The 14,531-nt window shown below is 34.8% G+C and overlaps 1 protein-coding gene across 1 annotated transcript in view; it reads left to right on the forward strand.

The window, feature by feature from the left end:
- The window catches only part of LOC150102169 (serine/threonine-protein kinase D1-like), a 250,179-nt gene that overhangs the window by 180,481 nt on the left and 55,167 nt on the right, over positions 1–14,531 (forward strand). Inside the window, exon 15 of the mRNA XM_090399630.1 lies at positions 9,609–9,713. Within this exon, the coding sequence (XP_090255756.1) occupies positions 9,609–9,713 (105 nt within the window). The remainder of the gene's footprint in view (positions 1–9,608; positions 9,714–14,531) is intronic.

The following is a 14,531-nucleotide window of genomic DNA, read 5'->3' on the forward strand; positions in this document are numbered from 1 at the left end:
CAATAAAACAAAGGAAAAAACACTGCAAATATAGTACATGATGGTACAAATTAAGTGGATATTGAATCCAACGTTATTTCATCGTCGAATATAGAAACTACAAGAGTTTCGTGCCGAATATATAGAAACTAAAAGTTCCGGCAGATGCAAGCATAACCAACCGTATGGGCAACCGTAGTAAAGGTGGAGTAAGCTCCAGATCACTTTTGTTTAGTATTTTCCATAAATGTAAAGCACATCTCCTAGGGGACATGTATGATAAATAAGTCTTTGGCTCTCTATTGTAATACATGATAGTTTATTTATTTTCAGTTACAATCTAAAAATTATTGAACAAAGAATGAAAAAAAAAAAAATGAAACCATACTATACTGACATCAGAGGTCATGGTAATCTCTCAGATACAGTTTACTGTCAAATATCACAAACCTTTACATAACCAAACTTGGTTATGTAAAACCAAAAAACTTGTGTTAAACCAAACTGACAGCAAAAAACAGTGCGGAATATCACTCGTAACATATGAATGCACAGCTACTCATGACCTCCAAGCTATACACTAAATTGTGTGAGAATATTTATATTAAGCATTTTGCTTGTATCTGTCAGATCAGCTGTGAGCTCCTCAGGATTAAAGGCGCCTTAATCAAAAGTCTTGGCGCGTATGTCAAGGGATTGCTGCAATTAATTTCACTGCCATAATCAAAACCGCGTTAAACAAAACTTCGTTAAGCAAGGGATGCCTGTATTTGATTTATAGACTTATGTATTTAGCATAGTGTTGTTCAATTTTTAAATTGAATTATTATTTCCTTTTAATGTGAATATCATCCATGAAACATAAACCTGTCATACATCAGTTCATTAGATAATCTAGTGTCCCTGTTCTAGAGATCAAACTTGACACGTTTTCAAGCTGCTTCAAACTCACATTAAACAGGGAAATGGTCTTGTATCAGACAATGAAATTGCCTACCACCTAAATTATCATTGATTTTTGTAAATTTTAAATAACAATTGGTATTAATGTGCATCTACTTTATGTAGATGCATACTATAGTACATAGATGGCGAACCTATGGCATGCGTGCCAGAGGTGGCACCAAGAATTTTGCTGGCAAGTAAAACAATTTACAGGTGATATCCTTTTATATGCTTACAAATTATTCAGCCTGCTTTTTGTTAATTGTTACAATATGTACAAGTTAAATTTTGTTTTACACAAGAGAGCAGCTATGAAGACGTGCATATGATTGGTACGGTATTAATAAGGGATGCCTGTATTTGATTTATAGACTTATGTATTTAGCATAGTGTTGTTCAATTTTTAAATTGAATTATTATTTCCTTTTAATGTGAATATCATCCATGAAACATAAACCTGTCATACATCAGTTCATTAGATAATCTAGTGTCCCTGTTCTAGAGATCAAACTTGACACGTTTTCAAGCTGCTTCAAACTCACATTAAACAGGGAAATGGTCTTGTATCAGACAATGAAATTGCCTACCACCTAAATTATCATTGATTTTTGTAAATTTTAAATAACAATTGGTATTAATGTGCATCTACTTTATGTAGATGCATACTATAGTACATAGATGGCGAACCTATGGCATGCGTGCCAGAGGTGGCACCAAGAATTTTGCTGGCAAGTAAAACAATTTACAGGTGATATCCTTTTATATGCTTACAAATTATTCAGCCTGCTTTTTGTTAATTGTTACAATATGTACAAGTTAAATTTTGTTTTACACAAGAGAGCAGCTATGAAGACGTGCATATGATTGGTACGGTATTAATAAAAGATCATGTGAACCAAAGACAAAGGCAACCGACTATTGTTGTGTTGAAAAACTAATTCTCTTCAACCGAATTCTATAACATCTGAAACTGTCATAACAACATTCACTATATATTTCTTAGTTTTAACACGTTCACGAAGGGGTGTCGTTTGTCATTCCGATGGAACTTCTCATTACTAGCGGACTCAACTCGCACAAAGTTTCAACCCTTAGTTGAATTTTATTGCTGCTTATTTGAGCTGGCAGACAAACTCACACACGCATTATATGGCATGTTTCAATTCGTGGTAAAATTTTATTTGAAGTTAGCCTTTCTAATCTGTCATAATGACATCGAGAATTTCAAATGCAATAAAACAAACACTTATTTCATGTAATTGAAAAATTGGACAATAGTTTTTAGTTAGATACTATGTTTCTGATGCAACATATGGTTTTTCATGAGTCTATACAGCATAGTTTCTGTGAGAGGGGACATGTGATTCATTAGTTAGCGCCGTTGTTATTCCAGTTGTCTGTAATTGCACTGTTTGTTGAGAAATATATTACACAGACTGCAAAAGGCTCTGTACCTTATTCAGGGATACAATAAAACTAACTTGTTTTTCTTGCATCTGCAGTATAATGGCTGTTGGGGAGGGAGTGTTGTTAACCACGGGGAGCGAGTTATCACCTCGATATCAACATGTTCAAACATTAAATTATATATTTAGTTTAATCCTTTATCCAAGGTGTAAGCTAGCAAAGTTTGCTCCTGAAGTATTTTCAGCACCGAAGCAACTCGTGGCAAAGGTAGACTGACTTCACATCACTTGCCTTAGTATCCCATAATGCAAAGCACATCTCCTTGCAGACATGAATAATGCTATGCATAATAGGAAGGTTCACTACCCAGACCGGTTTCTACTTTTATTGAGGTCTCTTCAGTGGGAGCCAGACCCAGAGGTGATAACCTAGGTTGAAGTAATGCAGAAGTCATATTTTCCTATATCAGTTGGCAAAAGGTGTTACACCTTATTATTAAATTACTCTGGATTAAAGAAAGATGTTCGGAAGTTTTTTCACTTGATTTGACATTAATTATATATTTAGTTTAATCTTTTATCCAAGTGTAAGCAAACAAAGTTTGCGCCTGAAGTATCTTCAGGTATCCCATAATGCAAAGCACATCTCCTTGTGGACATGTATAATGCTATGCATTATGGGAAGGGTCACTACCCGGACTGGTTTCGACCTTTATTGTGAGGGCTCTTCAGTGGAAGCCAGACTCAAAGGTGATACCAAAGTTGAAGTAATGATGAAGTCATATTTTCCTATACCAATTGCCAAAAGGTGTCACACTTCCAACATCTTTCTCTAATCCAGAGTAATTTAATAATAAGTGTGAAAATATGACTTCTGCATTACTTCGACCTTGGTATCACCTCTGAGTCTGGCTCCCACTGAAGAGACCTCAATAAAGGTCGAAACCGGTCTTCGTAGTGACCCTTCCCATACTGCATAGCATTATACATGTCCACAAGGAGATGTGCTTTGCATTATAGGATACTAAGGCAAGCGATGTGAAGTCAGTCTTCCTTTGCCACGAGTTGTCCCAGTCCTGAAGATACTTCAGGCGCAAACTTTGTTTGCTTACACTTGAATAAAGGATTAAACTAAATATATAATTTATAGTCTAACCTAGTGAAAAAAGTTCCGATGTTCAAACATTTTTTGTGTGCGAGATTATACGCAAAACTTTTTAATGTCTTTTTTCATAAAGTAAATCACGGGTGTCTTTCGAGGACAAGTTATATTCGCGTAAATGCGGTAAGCATTTCGCTGACAAGTTGACATCCGTCTGCTGCTTCCCCTGCTCTGCTGACTTCTATGGTGAGTTACAATGCATACATTTTTTCTCATTACCGTTTTTTTTTTAAACCAACATCATTAAAATCAATTTATTAATACAATAATCAGTTTTACACTGAATAATATTATAAATTTATATGATTATTAATTAACTCAAGGAATTCACAACATACACTAAAATATAAATTAAACTTTAATATATATTTCCAATATTTTGGCAACGTCACGTTGCCATCTTCAAAGGAACTTAAAATAAAGACACGTGCACGCAGGCACTACACACAGTAAATGAGGACGAAGCAAGGAAACTATTGTTTCTCTTAAAAGTCCTGATGGTGCCTCTTACCGGGCTATGTAAATATACTTGGCCATTGGGCTGAAGGTCTCCTGATGTAAGTCTCCCAAATTTGGGGCAGTCCCATGCAACCAAATTTGTTGAGGTTTGGCATGTTTCTTAGGGTGAGGCTGATTCCATGAAAAGTGTTTCAAATTTGAACTTGGCAAACAGGCAGGACAGCGAATATCAGAATTTCAGAACACAAGGACTACATCCATTTTCACCACTATAGCTACTTTGGTCTTGCAGACCATGCTGTGGATACATGCCACAGAATACGGTGGAAGAAAGCCACAATAATACACCGTAGCAAGTTCAAATTTGAAAGACTTTTCATGGAATCTAGTAAATATTATAAATAAAATAAAATTTTATTTATAAAATTATAAATAATTATTTATAAAATATTATAAATAAATATATATATTATAAATTTATAAATAAATTAAGTTTGATTAATTTTCTATTAATTTTTCCCCTATTAAAAACTGCATGGCACGTCAGCAACTTGATTGGTAAATTTTTGGCATGTGCCGCCACGTCAGCAACCAATTTGTAAATTTTTGGCACTTGCACATAAAAAGGTTCACCACCACTGCTATAGTAGATCGCTATAAACAAAATGATGTGATCTAATGAAGTATGTAAAACATCCATCCCCTATTCCATAAAACGTATGCTATTTTAAGCTCGCTATTGTAAATAATAAAAGCAACAGATGTTGCTTTTATTGTTTGCAATATCAAATTATTATTATTTTTTTTTTATTCATTTTTATTATTTGCAATATCAAATTACGACTGTTGGGAGTAATACTATGATAAATACTGTATAAAATTATTTGCATTTTATACTAAAACTAGGAAATGAAAGGACAACATTAGATTTTTTTTGGCCTTATACAATAATTTCATTTTTGGTATATTTCAATAAAAAAAATGAAGTAAAAATTTATCATCAACCTCTTAACATATAATCCTCTTAGGAGTGTACAGAATCTTAAGATAGTACTACATGAACAGTTAAATCATTACTGACTTCCTATCAACAATTTTCCTCCAGATTAGTCTATTATCTCTCAATATTTCAATATTATCATATCTTATATTCCTGTCTTCTAAGGCATTTTTTTACTGTATCAGTCCACCTACATCTTGGTCTTCCTCTGGGTATTTTTCCTGCCATCCTGGCAAAGAATAATTGTTTAGCTATTCTATCCTCTCCCATTTTATTCCAATTCTGATCCAATTATATTCCCATGATTTCTCAGCTGTCTTAAAGTGAAAATCTGATCCTGACAACCTCTCTTTGGTCTGAGCCCAGCTTGTTCTTCTCCAAGCTTTTCCTCCAAAATTTTTCTTGGCCATTTCTCAAGAATACTTGTATTAATCTTACCAGGAACACTCAGTAGAGAAATTCCTCTGTGATTCAGCTTTATTCCTTTTTTTTATAAATTAGTACTATGAGCACTCTACTCTACTGCAGTCATCTGGAATTTGATCCACTGACCAGGTCTTCTGAATTATGCAGTATAAGACTTATATCTCCATATTTGAGCATTTCTGGTCATTCATCTACTCCAGCTGCCTTTCCATATTTCAGGCTTTTGATGACTTTTTCTACTTCAAGTATGGATACATATTCCTGACTGCATTCCTTGGGATTTTTCTATCATCATGCTGACATTGTTTGCTTCATTTATAGTCTTTTAAAGTAATTATTCCACACATGTAAAATGTCTTTATCTTCAGTTTTCATATCACCTTTATCATCTCTGATTACTTTTACAGTATTTTTTCTCCATTCTTAAACTTTTTTTCAATAGCCTCCAGAATATTCTGCCACTTTCCTGATGTTTATTTTCTGTGTTCTTACCAAAGTCTTCCCATAACTTTTGTTTAGCTAATTTTACACAATGCTTCGCTTTTTTACATTTTTCTCTATATTCCCTAAGAGCACAAGGTGACTTTCTTGCCAGGAATTTTCGATATGCTTTCTTTTCCTTCACTGCCTCAAAACTTTCTTGTGAGTGCAGATGCCAGTTCACTGTTGCAAAATATAAAGTTTTAAAACTTGGAAAACAAAGATGGTATGAAGAATTTACTCTTCTTTGGTATATATTGTTGGAGGTGGAGGAAATAAGAGATCTTGGGGTGATTAGGATCTAAAATTTAGAGAACATATTGCCAAAATTGCAAGGGCAGCACAATGAATTCTGGCAATGATGTGGAGGACACTGGCTTGTAGAAGTAAGGAGATTCTGCTTCCATTGTATAAGGTTCTGATTAAATTACATATGGACTACTGTGCACAGATTTGGGCACCTGGTTTTTGAAAGGATGAAGAGATGTTGTAGATCAGGGGTCGCCAAAGTCATTTGCCCGTCGACCCCTTCAAGTGTTTCTTGACTTTTTATCGACCCCCTATATTTTACTATTACGTAATTATAATAGGATAAGCAAAAAAGATGCTTATGTGAGTTCTTAGATTGTTTATTTTATAGTATTTATTTTATTTATTGTATGTATAATATAGTATATATTATTATATTACTATTACTATCACTGGTATTACTACCAGTGCTGCTCAACTCTTCAACATAGAGAAGTTTAATTCGTGAATGAATAACGATTGAATTATAATATGTATGTTGATGAATTTTAGAACGTTAACGCTCACTTGTATGTTGATGCGCAAAAATGAGACTGGGATCGAATACTTGTAAGTATCAGTAAATAAGAACCACACACATGTTGCAATCTCACTCCCACTGTTCCGGCCGGCAGGAACCACCAACATCTGTTTATTGGTAAATACATCATTTTTGGCCTACTTGATTGGCCTCAGTAACTATTTTCATGACCTTACTCCATCTTACAGGTCCTATTCGTGGACCTGTAAGATGGAGGTACTGATCCCATGATTCACTCTTAATTGCGTTGTCATTACCTCCATGTCTTTTGTCATGGAGGTAATCCAAGTTAACCGAATTAAATATCACCCATACAATGATGTCTTATATTTTTCTGTCGACCCCTAACAGTGTCATATCGACCCCTTTGGCAACCACTGTTGTAGATGGTCCAGAGGCAACTGACCAAAATAGTTTCTGATTTCTGGAATCTTGAATATGAAGAAAGATTGAGATGATGCAATTTACAGTCTAGTGGATAGGAGGAAGAGGGTTGTTATGATAGAGATATAGAAGTTGGTAAGGGGTTGTTATAGAATTAATGCTGAAGAGGTTTTTCATAAAATGGTGGGAGATTGGGGGAGAACAAGAGGTCATCACTGGAAGCTGTATAAGGAGAGTGTGAGAAGCAGGTTTTTTTGTATGAAGAGTTGTGAATGATTGGAATGCATTTCCTGAGAGCATGATATCTGCAGAGAATGTGAGTGTGTTTAAGGCATAGTATGATGAACTGTATGTATGAAAATGGGATCTACTAGGTGATTCTGTTACTCCATGGGGTCTAAGAATAATAATAATACCTGCTTAATTATTTCTCTTTGTACTTTTATTATTGTTTAACAGAAAACCCAATAAGAAGTAAAATAGTGATAGATAATAAAATACTAGAACAAGTAAACACTTTCAGATACTTGGGATGTGATCTATCATACGAAGAAGAAAAAGACATAGACACTAAAATATCAAACTTTGTCAAAGTAAATGGCATAATAAATAGTATATTTAAGCCATCCCTGGTACAAAAACACACTAGAATCAGACTATATAATGTCTTGTCAAAACCAACTCTACTATACGGAAGCGAAACATGGACCATGAAAAGGAAAGATGAAAAACGAATTCAAACAGCAGAAATGAAGTTCCTCAGAAAAACAGCTGGATATACCAAGTGGGACCACAAAACAAATGAAGAAATCTTACAATCCCTAAAAATCAAACCAATTAATTACTACATAAGACAATATAAACAAAAATGGCTAGAACATTTAAATCGAATGGACAACAGCAGACTACCAAAAATAGTATACAGATACAAAATAAGTGGAAAAAGAAGAATCGGAAGACCAAGAAAGAGATGGCATGAGACCGGAACAGGCCACATGGCCTATCTTCCATGATAAGAAGAAGAAGAAGATTATTGTTTTAACAAAAACAATAACACATGAGATTTCTATTATATTTCATATTGCTGTATGAATAATTATAGACATGTATATTACATTGTAAATTTAAACATTAATGAATCAACAATATGAAGTCAAATTTGTATTTGATATTTGTAGCAAATTTCAGAGATGTATTATTTGCTAAATAAGATCACGGTTTACAGAGAGCTCACATCCATAACATGCATGGTTCTAATTAACAGTGATGTGAAGAAAAGTATATTTTATATTTAGATTGGCTTATCTAAATATAAAATTTTTTGAATATAGCATTTCAGAAATACAAGAGAGACTTTCTAAAATATAAAACAAATAATGATATACAGATGAAAAGCCAAACGGCTGTTTTTTTCTGGCGAGGAAGATATAAGTTAAGGGGATAAAAATCCCTTATCCCTTATTGTTTTTCAGCCAGTAAGCGAAACTAAGATCGAAAACTACGATCTGTGACGTTTCATGCCGACGAACTGTCAGCGTAAGTACTTACGCTTGGATACGCTGACAGTTCGTCGGCATGAAACGTCACAGATCGTAGTTTTCGATCTTAGTTTCGCTTACTGGCTGAAAAACAATAAGGGATAAGGGATTTTTATCCCCTTAACTTAAATGATATACAGATTTTTGAGTTGAGCTGAAAATACTTACAGCCTGTAACATCCAACATGAAATCTAGATTTTTCAGATAGGAAAGCATGCATGCTTCTGTAATGTTATGTCTGATCCACTTCAACTATTAGATCCAAAAAGTTAGAATATTTCGTGCTGTTATAATGATGTTGCTTTTTCATTATCTCATTATAACTATGTTGCTAAGTTTAGATTTTTTTTTTTTCCTTGGCAGATGTTGCACTTAATCATTATCAAGGACATAGGCAAATTGGAAGGGTTGTGGTTTAATGTGATATGCACACCAAATGGCAATAAGTGATATTACCCTATGAATGTCATGTGTATAAAAATTTGATTTTTTTTATAGTTCTCTTTGAAGTTAGTACATTCGATTTAGTGTTGTTGAAAAAAATTTTTAATATTCAGGTTTATCAAGCAGTTCATGTATTGAATAAAGAGTTTCGGGATGAATAGAAGCTCTTCAAACAGCACAACTTTTCTAGTGTGAAATAAAATTGTCCCAGATATTTTTAATTTAGAGAAATAAAATCATTGGTTACTTCTGTTTGCAGCAGCTAATGTGTATTGCTTGCCATGTAAATCTTGGAAGAGTTCACTGCAACTTAGCATTTTTTTGTCTTCATTTTGAATATATTAATATTATTACTAAGTGCCTTGTTCTTTTTTTAACACATTCTTTTTTTTTTAATATTTTTAACGATTTTTGCTTCTATTTTTGTTTTGAATAAGAAGGGGAAAAAATTAATATTTTATAGCACTTACATCTAAGTATTTAAAATTATTCAAAATGCTGTGTATGTGTATATATATATATTGTATATATTATAACTAAAGAAATATTTTCTAGATTTTTGTTGTAATGGAAAAACTAAAAGGTGATATGCTTGAAATGATTCTCTCCAGTGAAAAAAGAAGACTTTCTGAAAGAATTGCAAAGTTCTTGGTTTATCAGGTTGGTTCCCTTCTTTGTTGCCTGGAATAATTAATTGCAGTCATCTCTCACTTATCAAATGTCATTTAAAAAAACTTTCTTATTATAGCACTGTGTGTGTTTGTGAGTGGGGAGGAAACTACCTGGCTTCTACAGATTCACTATATTTAATATTTTCAACTGACTCAGCCTATTCTAAAAGGATGTTTGTCTTTTTTTTTTTTTCCTCCATGTATGAGAGGTTCAAATAATATTACACATTCTAAGTTATAACATTACTAACCATATGCTATTTCCACAGACTCCATCATTGTAATTTGTTATGAATGATTATTCCAGTATCTTATTTTAATACCGAAGTCATTTTAATCTTTTAGTACAATAATATTTTTTGAAAATGTCAGAAATTGTGGGTAATTGAAAAGGTCATTACATTTGCAATCTCTTGTACTGTCATAGTATTCTATGCTCCCCTGCTGGTACATATTAGGAATTTGATGATTATGTCAGTCTAATTTAACAATTTGGAAATGAACCATGCATCAACTTGAAATTGTTGTTGCAGTGTTCATAATGGTAAAAATCTCTGCAGACTAAATGAATGGTGGAAAATTGTGTATATTAAATTATATTCATATAATTATGTAATTATATAATTAAGAAATGAACATATAAATTATGTTAATTTCTCTAAAATATACTGTATTTTTTATAAATTTATCACCCATATCAGCAATAAAACTATGGAATACCTTATGAAAATGAAAAATAAGAAATATTAAATCTCTGAAAATATGCACAAAAAATCATATTATGAATCAGATAAGCAAAAACACACACAGTATCTCTACTGTTAATTATCTTTTACATGAGCACATTCTGAAGGAAGTTGGCATTCAATCTGATATCAGAATTGGAAATATTAAACACAACTGTTTATTTTTTGCAATTGGTGTTATGCTCCTAAATAAATCCAGTACAAGTCTTCATACTCTAACAAATTGTATAGCTGCTATAACAAATACAGTGTAAAAATTAACAAAAAAGAAACACACACACTGAGTTAGCTCTGCATTAGGAACACCCAACTATTAATGTGTTGGTCCACTCCTCTGTGCAATCACAGTTCGCAGATGCCTGGGAACAGATTCCACAAGGTGTTGAACATTCTCCATGCATAACTCAACCTATCTGCCTACTGTAGCAACTCAGTCGGTTCATGCTCATTCTGTGGAGGAAGATCAGCAGTTCTCACACTCCATTCTAGCATACCCACACATATTCAATTGGGTTACAATCAGGGAAGTTTGGGGGCTAAGACAATGTGGTGAATTCATTGTCACGTTCCTTCAACCACTAAGTAGTTGTAAAAATGAGTCTGATGACAAGGTGCATTGTCCTTTTGAAAGATGGCATTGTGGTCAGGGTAGCCCTCCTGGAGAAATGAATGGAGATGGTCAGCTAACAGGTCCCTGTAGCATTCACCATTCAGTGTTTGTGGAATGATAACCAGTGGACCTAGGGTATGCCAAGAAAAAGTTCCCCAGACCATAACACAACCTTCACCAGCCAGTTGAACTCCAACTGTACAACCAGGGAATAGGGTTTCATGCTGTTTATGCCAAATGCAAACCTGGCCATCAGAATGGTGCAGCAGGAAATGGGACTCATCACTCCAGATGAGCTTCTTCCGTTTGTCAACATTCCTTGTCCCATGTGAAGCATTGTTTGTGATGCCTGGCCATCACCATGGGTACACTTGTTGATCTCTGGCTGTGGCACCCCAGGCGAAGCAAGATACAGTGCATGGTGCATGTAGAAATGGGTCAAACTGCCCCGCTGTTGTACTGGTGGATGAGCTCTATGACTGTTGTACATTGTTGCTGAGATACCAGTCATGACACCCAACACTCACCTCTGGGATCATCCACACGTGGCTAACCAACATGAGCCCCTCTGCTGGATGTCTGTTCATGGTTAATCCAGTCCTGGTACACCCTTGATATGGTAGTATAGGAGCAACCAACAAAGTGCGGCTGTTTCCAAACTACTGGCACCTGTCCTCCGGGCCCCAACTATCTGCCCACAGTCATATTGGCTTACATCGCTATGTTCCCCATTCTGATAAACGTTTACTGATTACATATAGAGGATAGGTGTGCTCATTTATAGTAGCCACATCACATGCAGCTACTATAAATCATGTATCATGTGGTACTTCGTTATCATGCTAATTTTGTAAATTGTATGTGTGTGTGGGGGGGGGGGTTCCTAATGCATGTTCCTAATGTGTGTGTAGGAATAGGAAAATGTCAACTACATTATTATTAGTGAAGATGGTAAATTAAGTATGTAAATAGTCATCACAGTAAGCGTAGTTGGTATGGTGGGGAGTCACCTAAATAAATTATTATTGTATGGGCACCTCCATGGAGTCTGAAAATTCATCGTGGGAGACCCAATCTATCGTACCTCTCCGTGAACCCATTAACAGACCAGGCACTCGCAACTGACTGTGGCAATCCATTACGCTTATTCACAACTCTCCAAACAAAAATTCCAGCCCTCACATCCCTACTAACCATGCCTTTATTCAACTTCCAGGGATGACCTATTGTTTTGGTCCTTCTAGACAAGTGTTGAAACATTTCCCTTGCATCAATCCTATAAAACCCTTTAAGCAACTTAAATGTTTCTATCATATCCCCTCTTTTTCTCCTGTCAACCAACTTCTGCAGTCCACACACTCTCAATCTATCCACATAGAGAATATTCCACAGAACACTCACTATCTTGGTTGCTCACCTCTGAATCTTCTCCACCGCTTCCTCATCTCCAGGAAACCAGACATTAGCACATATATATCGGACACTATTTGCTTAAACTGCAGCATAATGGATATATAGTTACTGAACATTTTAAGGGAAAGCTTTTTTGACTCAGCAAAATGTGTATTGTTGTTATTGTCCTAAGACCCCCCCCCCTATGGAGTCAAAGACTCAGTAAGGACCCTTTTGTCATACACATAGCTCATCATATACCATACCTTAAACACATTCAAATTCTCTGCAGACACCATGCTCTCTGGCAATGCATTCCAATCATTCACAACTCCATGCAAAAACCTACTTCTCACTTCCTTGTTCGCACCCTCCTTATACAGCTTCCAGGGATGACCACCTGTTCTCTCCCAATCCTCTATCATTTTTGAAAAGCCTCTTCAGTGTTAATCCTATAACAACCCCTTACCAACTTATACGTCTAGTGGTGGCTTGTGGCTTGAAATTGTGGGAGTGCTGCAACTTTTGAAATATACATACATACTGTAAGTACAGTGTATACGTGTTTCGATAAAATATCAAAATTATGGTAAAAATTAAACATGAAAAAATTTTGTTTATTATCGATAAAATTATAGAGTTTGGTATAATTCAAAATTACTTTAAAATAAAATATATTCTTCTTGTTTTGTTTCATGACAAAATATTGTTTATTATCAATAAAATTATACAGTTTAGTATAATTCAAAATTACTTAACAATAAAATCCATTCCTTAATTGTAATGTCCAAATATTTAAAGAGATGGAGTAAAGATGATAAGCACTGCGAACACTCTACTACTGGCGCAAACTGCATATAAATAACAGTGAACTGCACAACGGACATTGCTGCATTACGCTACTACCTCGCATCTCACTATGACGTTTATATGCTTGTGCACGTAGCAATATGACACTGTGGTAAACACAGTGCTGCTATCGTCCAAGATGAATTTTTATTATGTTTTATACAAAATAAGAGAATTGTATAGGATTGTTGATGATAAAATTAAATATTACAAGCAAATATAAATAAGTTAATAAATATATGTATATATTGAGAAAAATTGGGGGTGCTGCCATTCCGCAGTGCCTGTGCACTAGCCGCCCCTGTATACGTCTCTATCATATCATCCCTCTTCCTCCTAACCCTAGACTATGGAAATTGCGTCTTCTCAACCTTTCTTCACATTCAACATTCCAGAGATCAGAAAAACTATTTTGGTCAGTTGCCTCTGGACCCCTCTATTCCATTGTATAAGACCTAATAAAGACCTTATACAGTGGAACCAGAATCTCCTTACTTCTACAAGTCAGTGTCCTCATCATTCACAGAATTCATTGTGTTGCCCTCAAATTTTGGCAATATGTCCTCTAAATTTTAAATCCTTATCCACCACCACCCAGGATCCCTTATTTCCTCTGCCTCCAACAATATATCCCAAACAATAATAAATTCTACATCCCATCTTTGTTTATCAAATTTTAACACCTTACATTTTGCAGCATTGAACTGGAATTCCCACTCGCATGCCCACACACACAGTCTGTTCAAGGCTTCTTGTAAGGTCACATCTGCTCTACTCCTCATACTTCATCCAAACTTTGTGTCATCTGCAAACAACTGTATATTCCCATTCAAATCTTCCCCAATATCATTAACACACATGTTAAACAGCAAAGTCCCTAAAACACACTCATGAGGATAATAAATTTAGTTTAATCCTTTATCCAAGTGTGTGCAAACAAAGTTTGCGCCTGAAAGTATCTTCAGGACTGGGGTAAATATGCCTCATGAGTGTTAAAATAAACTTTCAACACTCATGAGGCATACCACTGTTGACTTTCCTCTTCTTGGATATTGCTCCCCATACACAACTTGCTACCTATCAGCGAATTTCTAATCCAGTGCACTAGTCTAATATCCAATCCCATCTGCTCTGGTTTGACTATCAACTTATCAATGGGTAATCTATCAATAGCCTTTGCAAAATCTAAGTATACTGCTGTCTATCCATC

The sequence above is a fragment of the Typopeltis vanoorti genome, chromosome 10 (genome assembly GCF_054136105.1).
Source record: "Typopeltis vanoorti isolate ZY-2024b chromosome 10, IOZ_Tvanoo_1.0, whole genome shotgun sequence".
Lineage (NCBI taxonomy): Eukaryota > Metazoa > Arthropoda > Arachnida > Uropygi > Thelyphonidae > Typopeltis > Typopeltis vanoorti.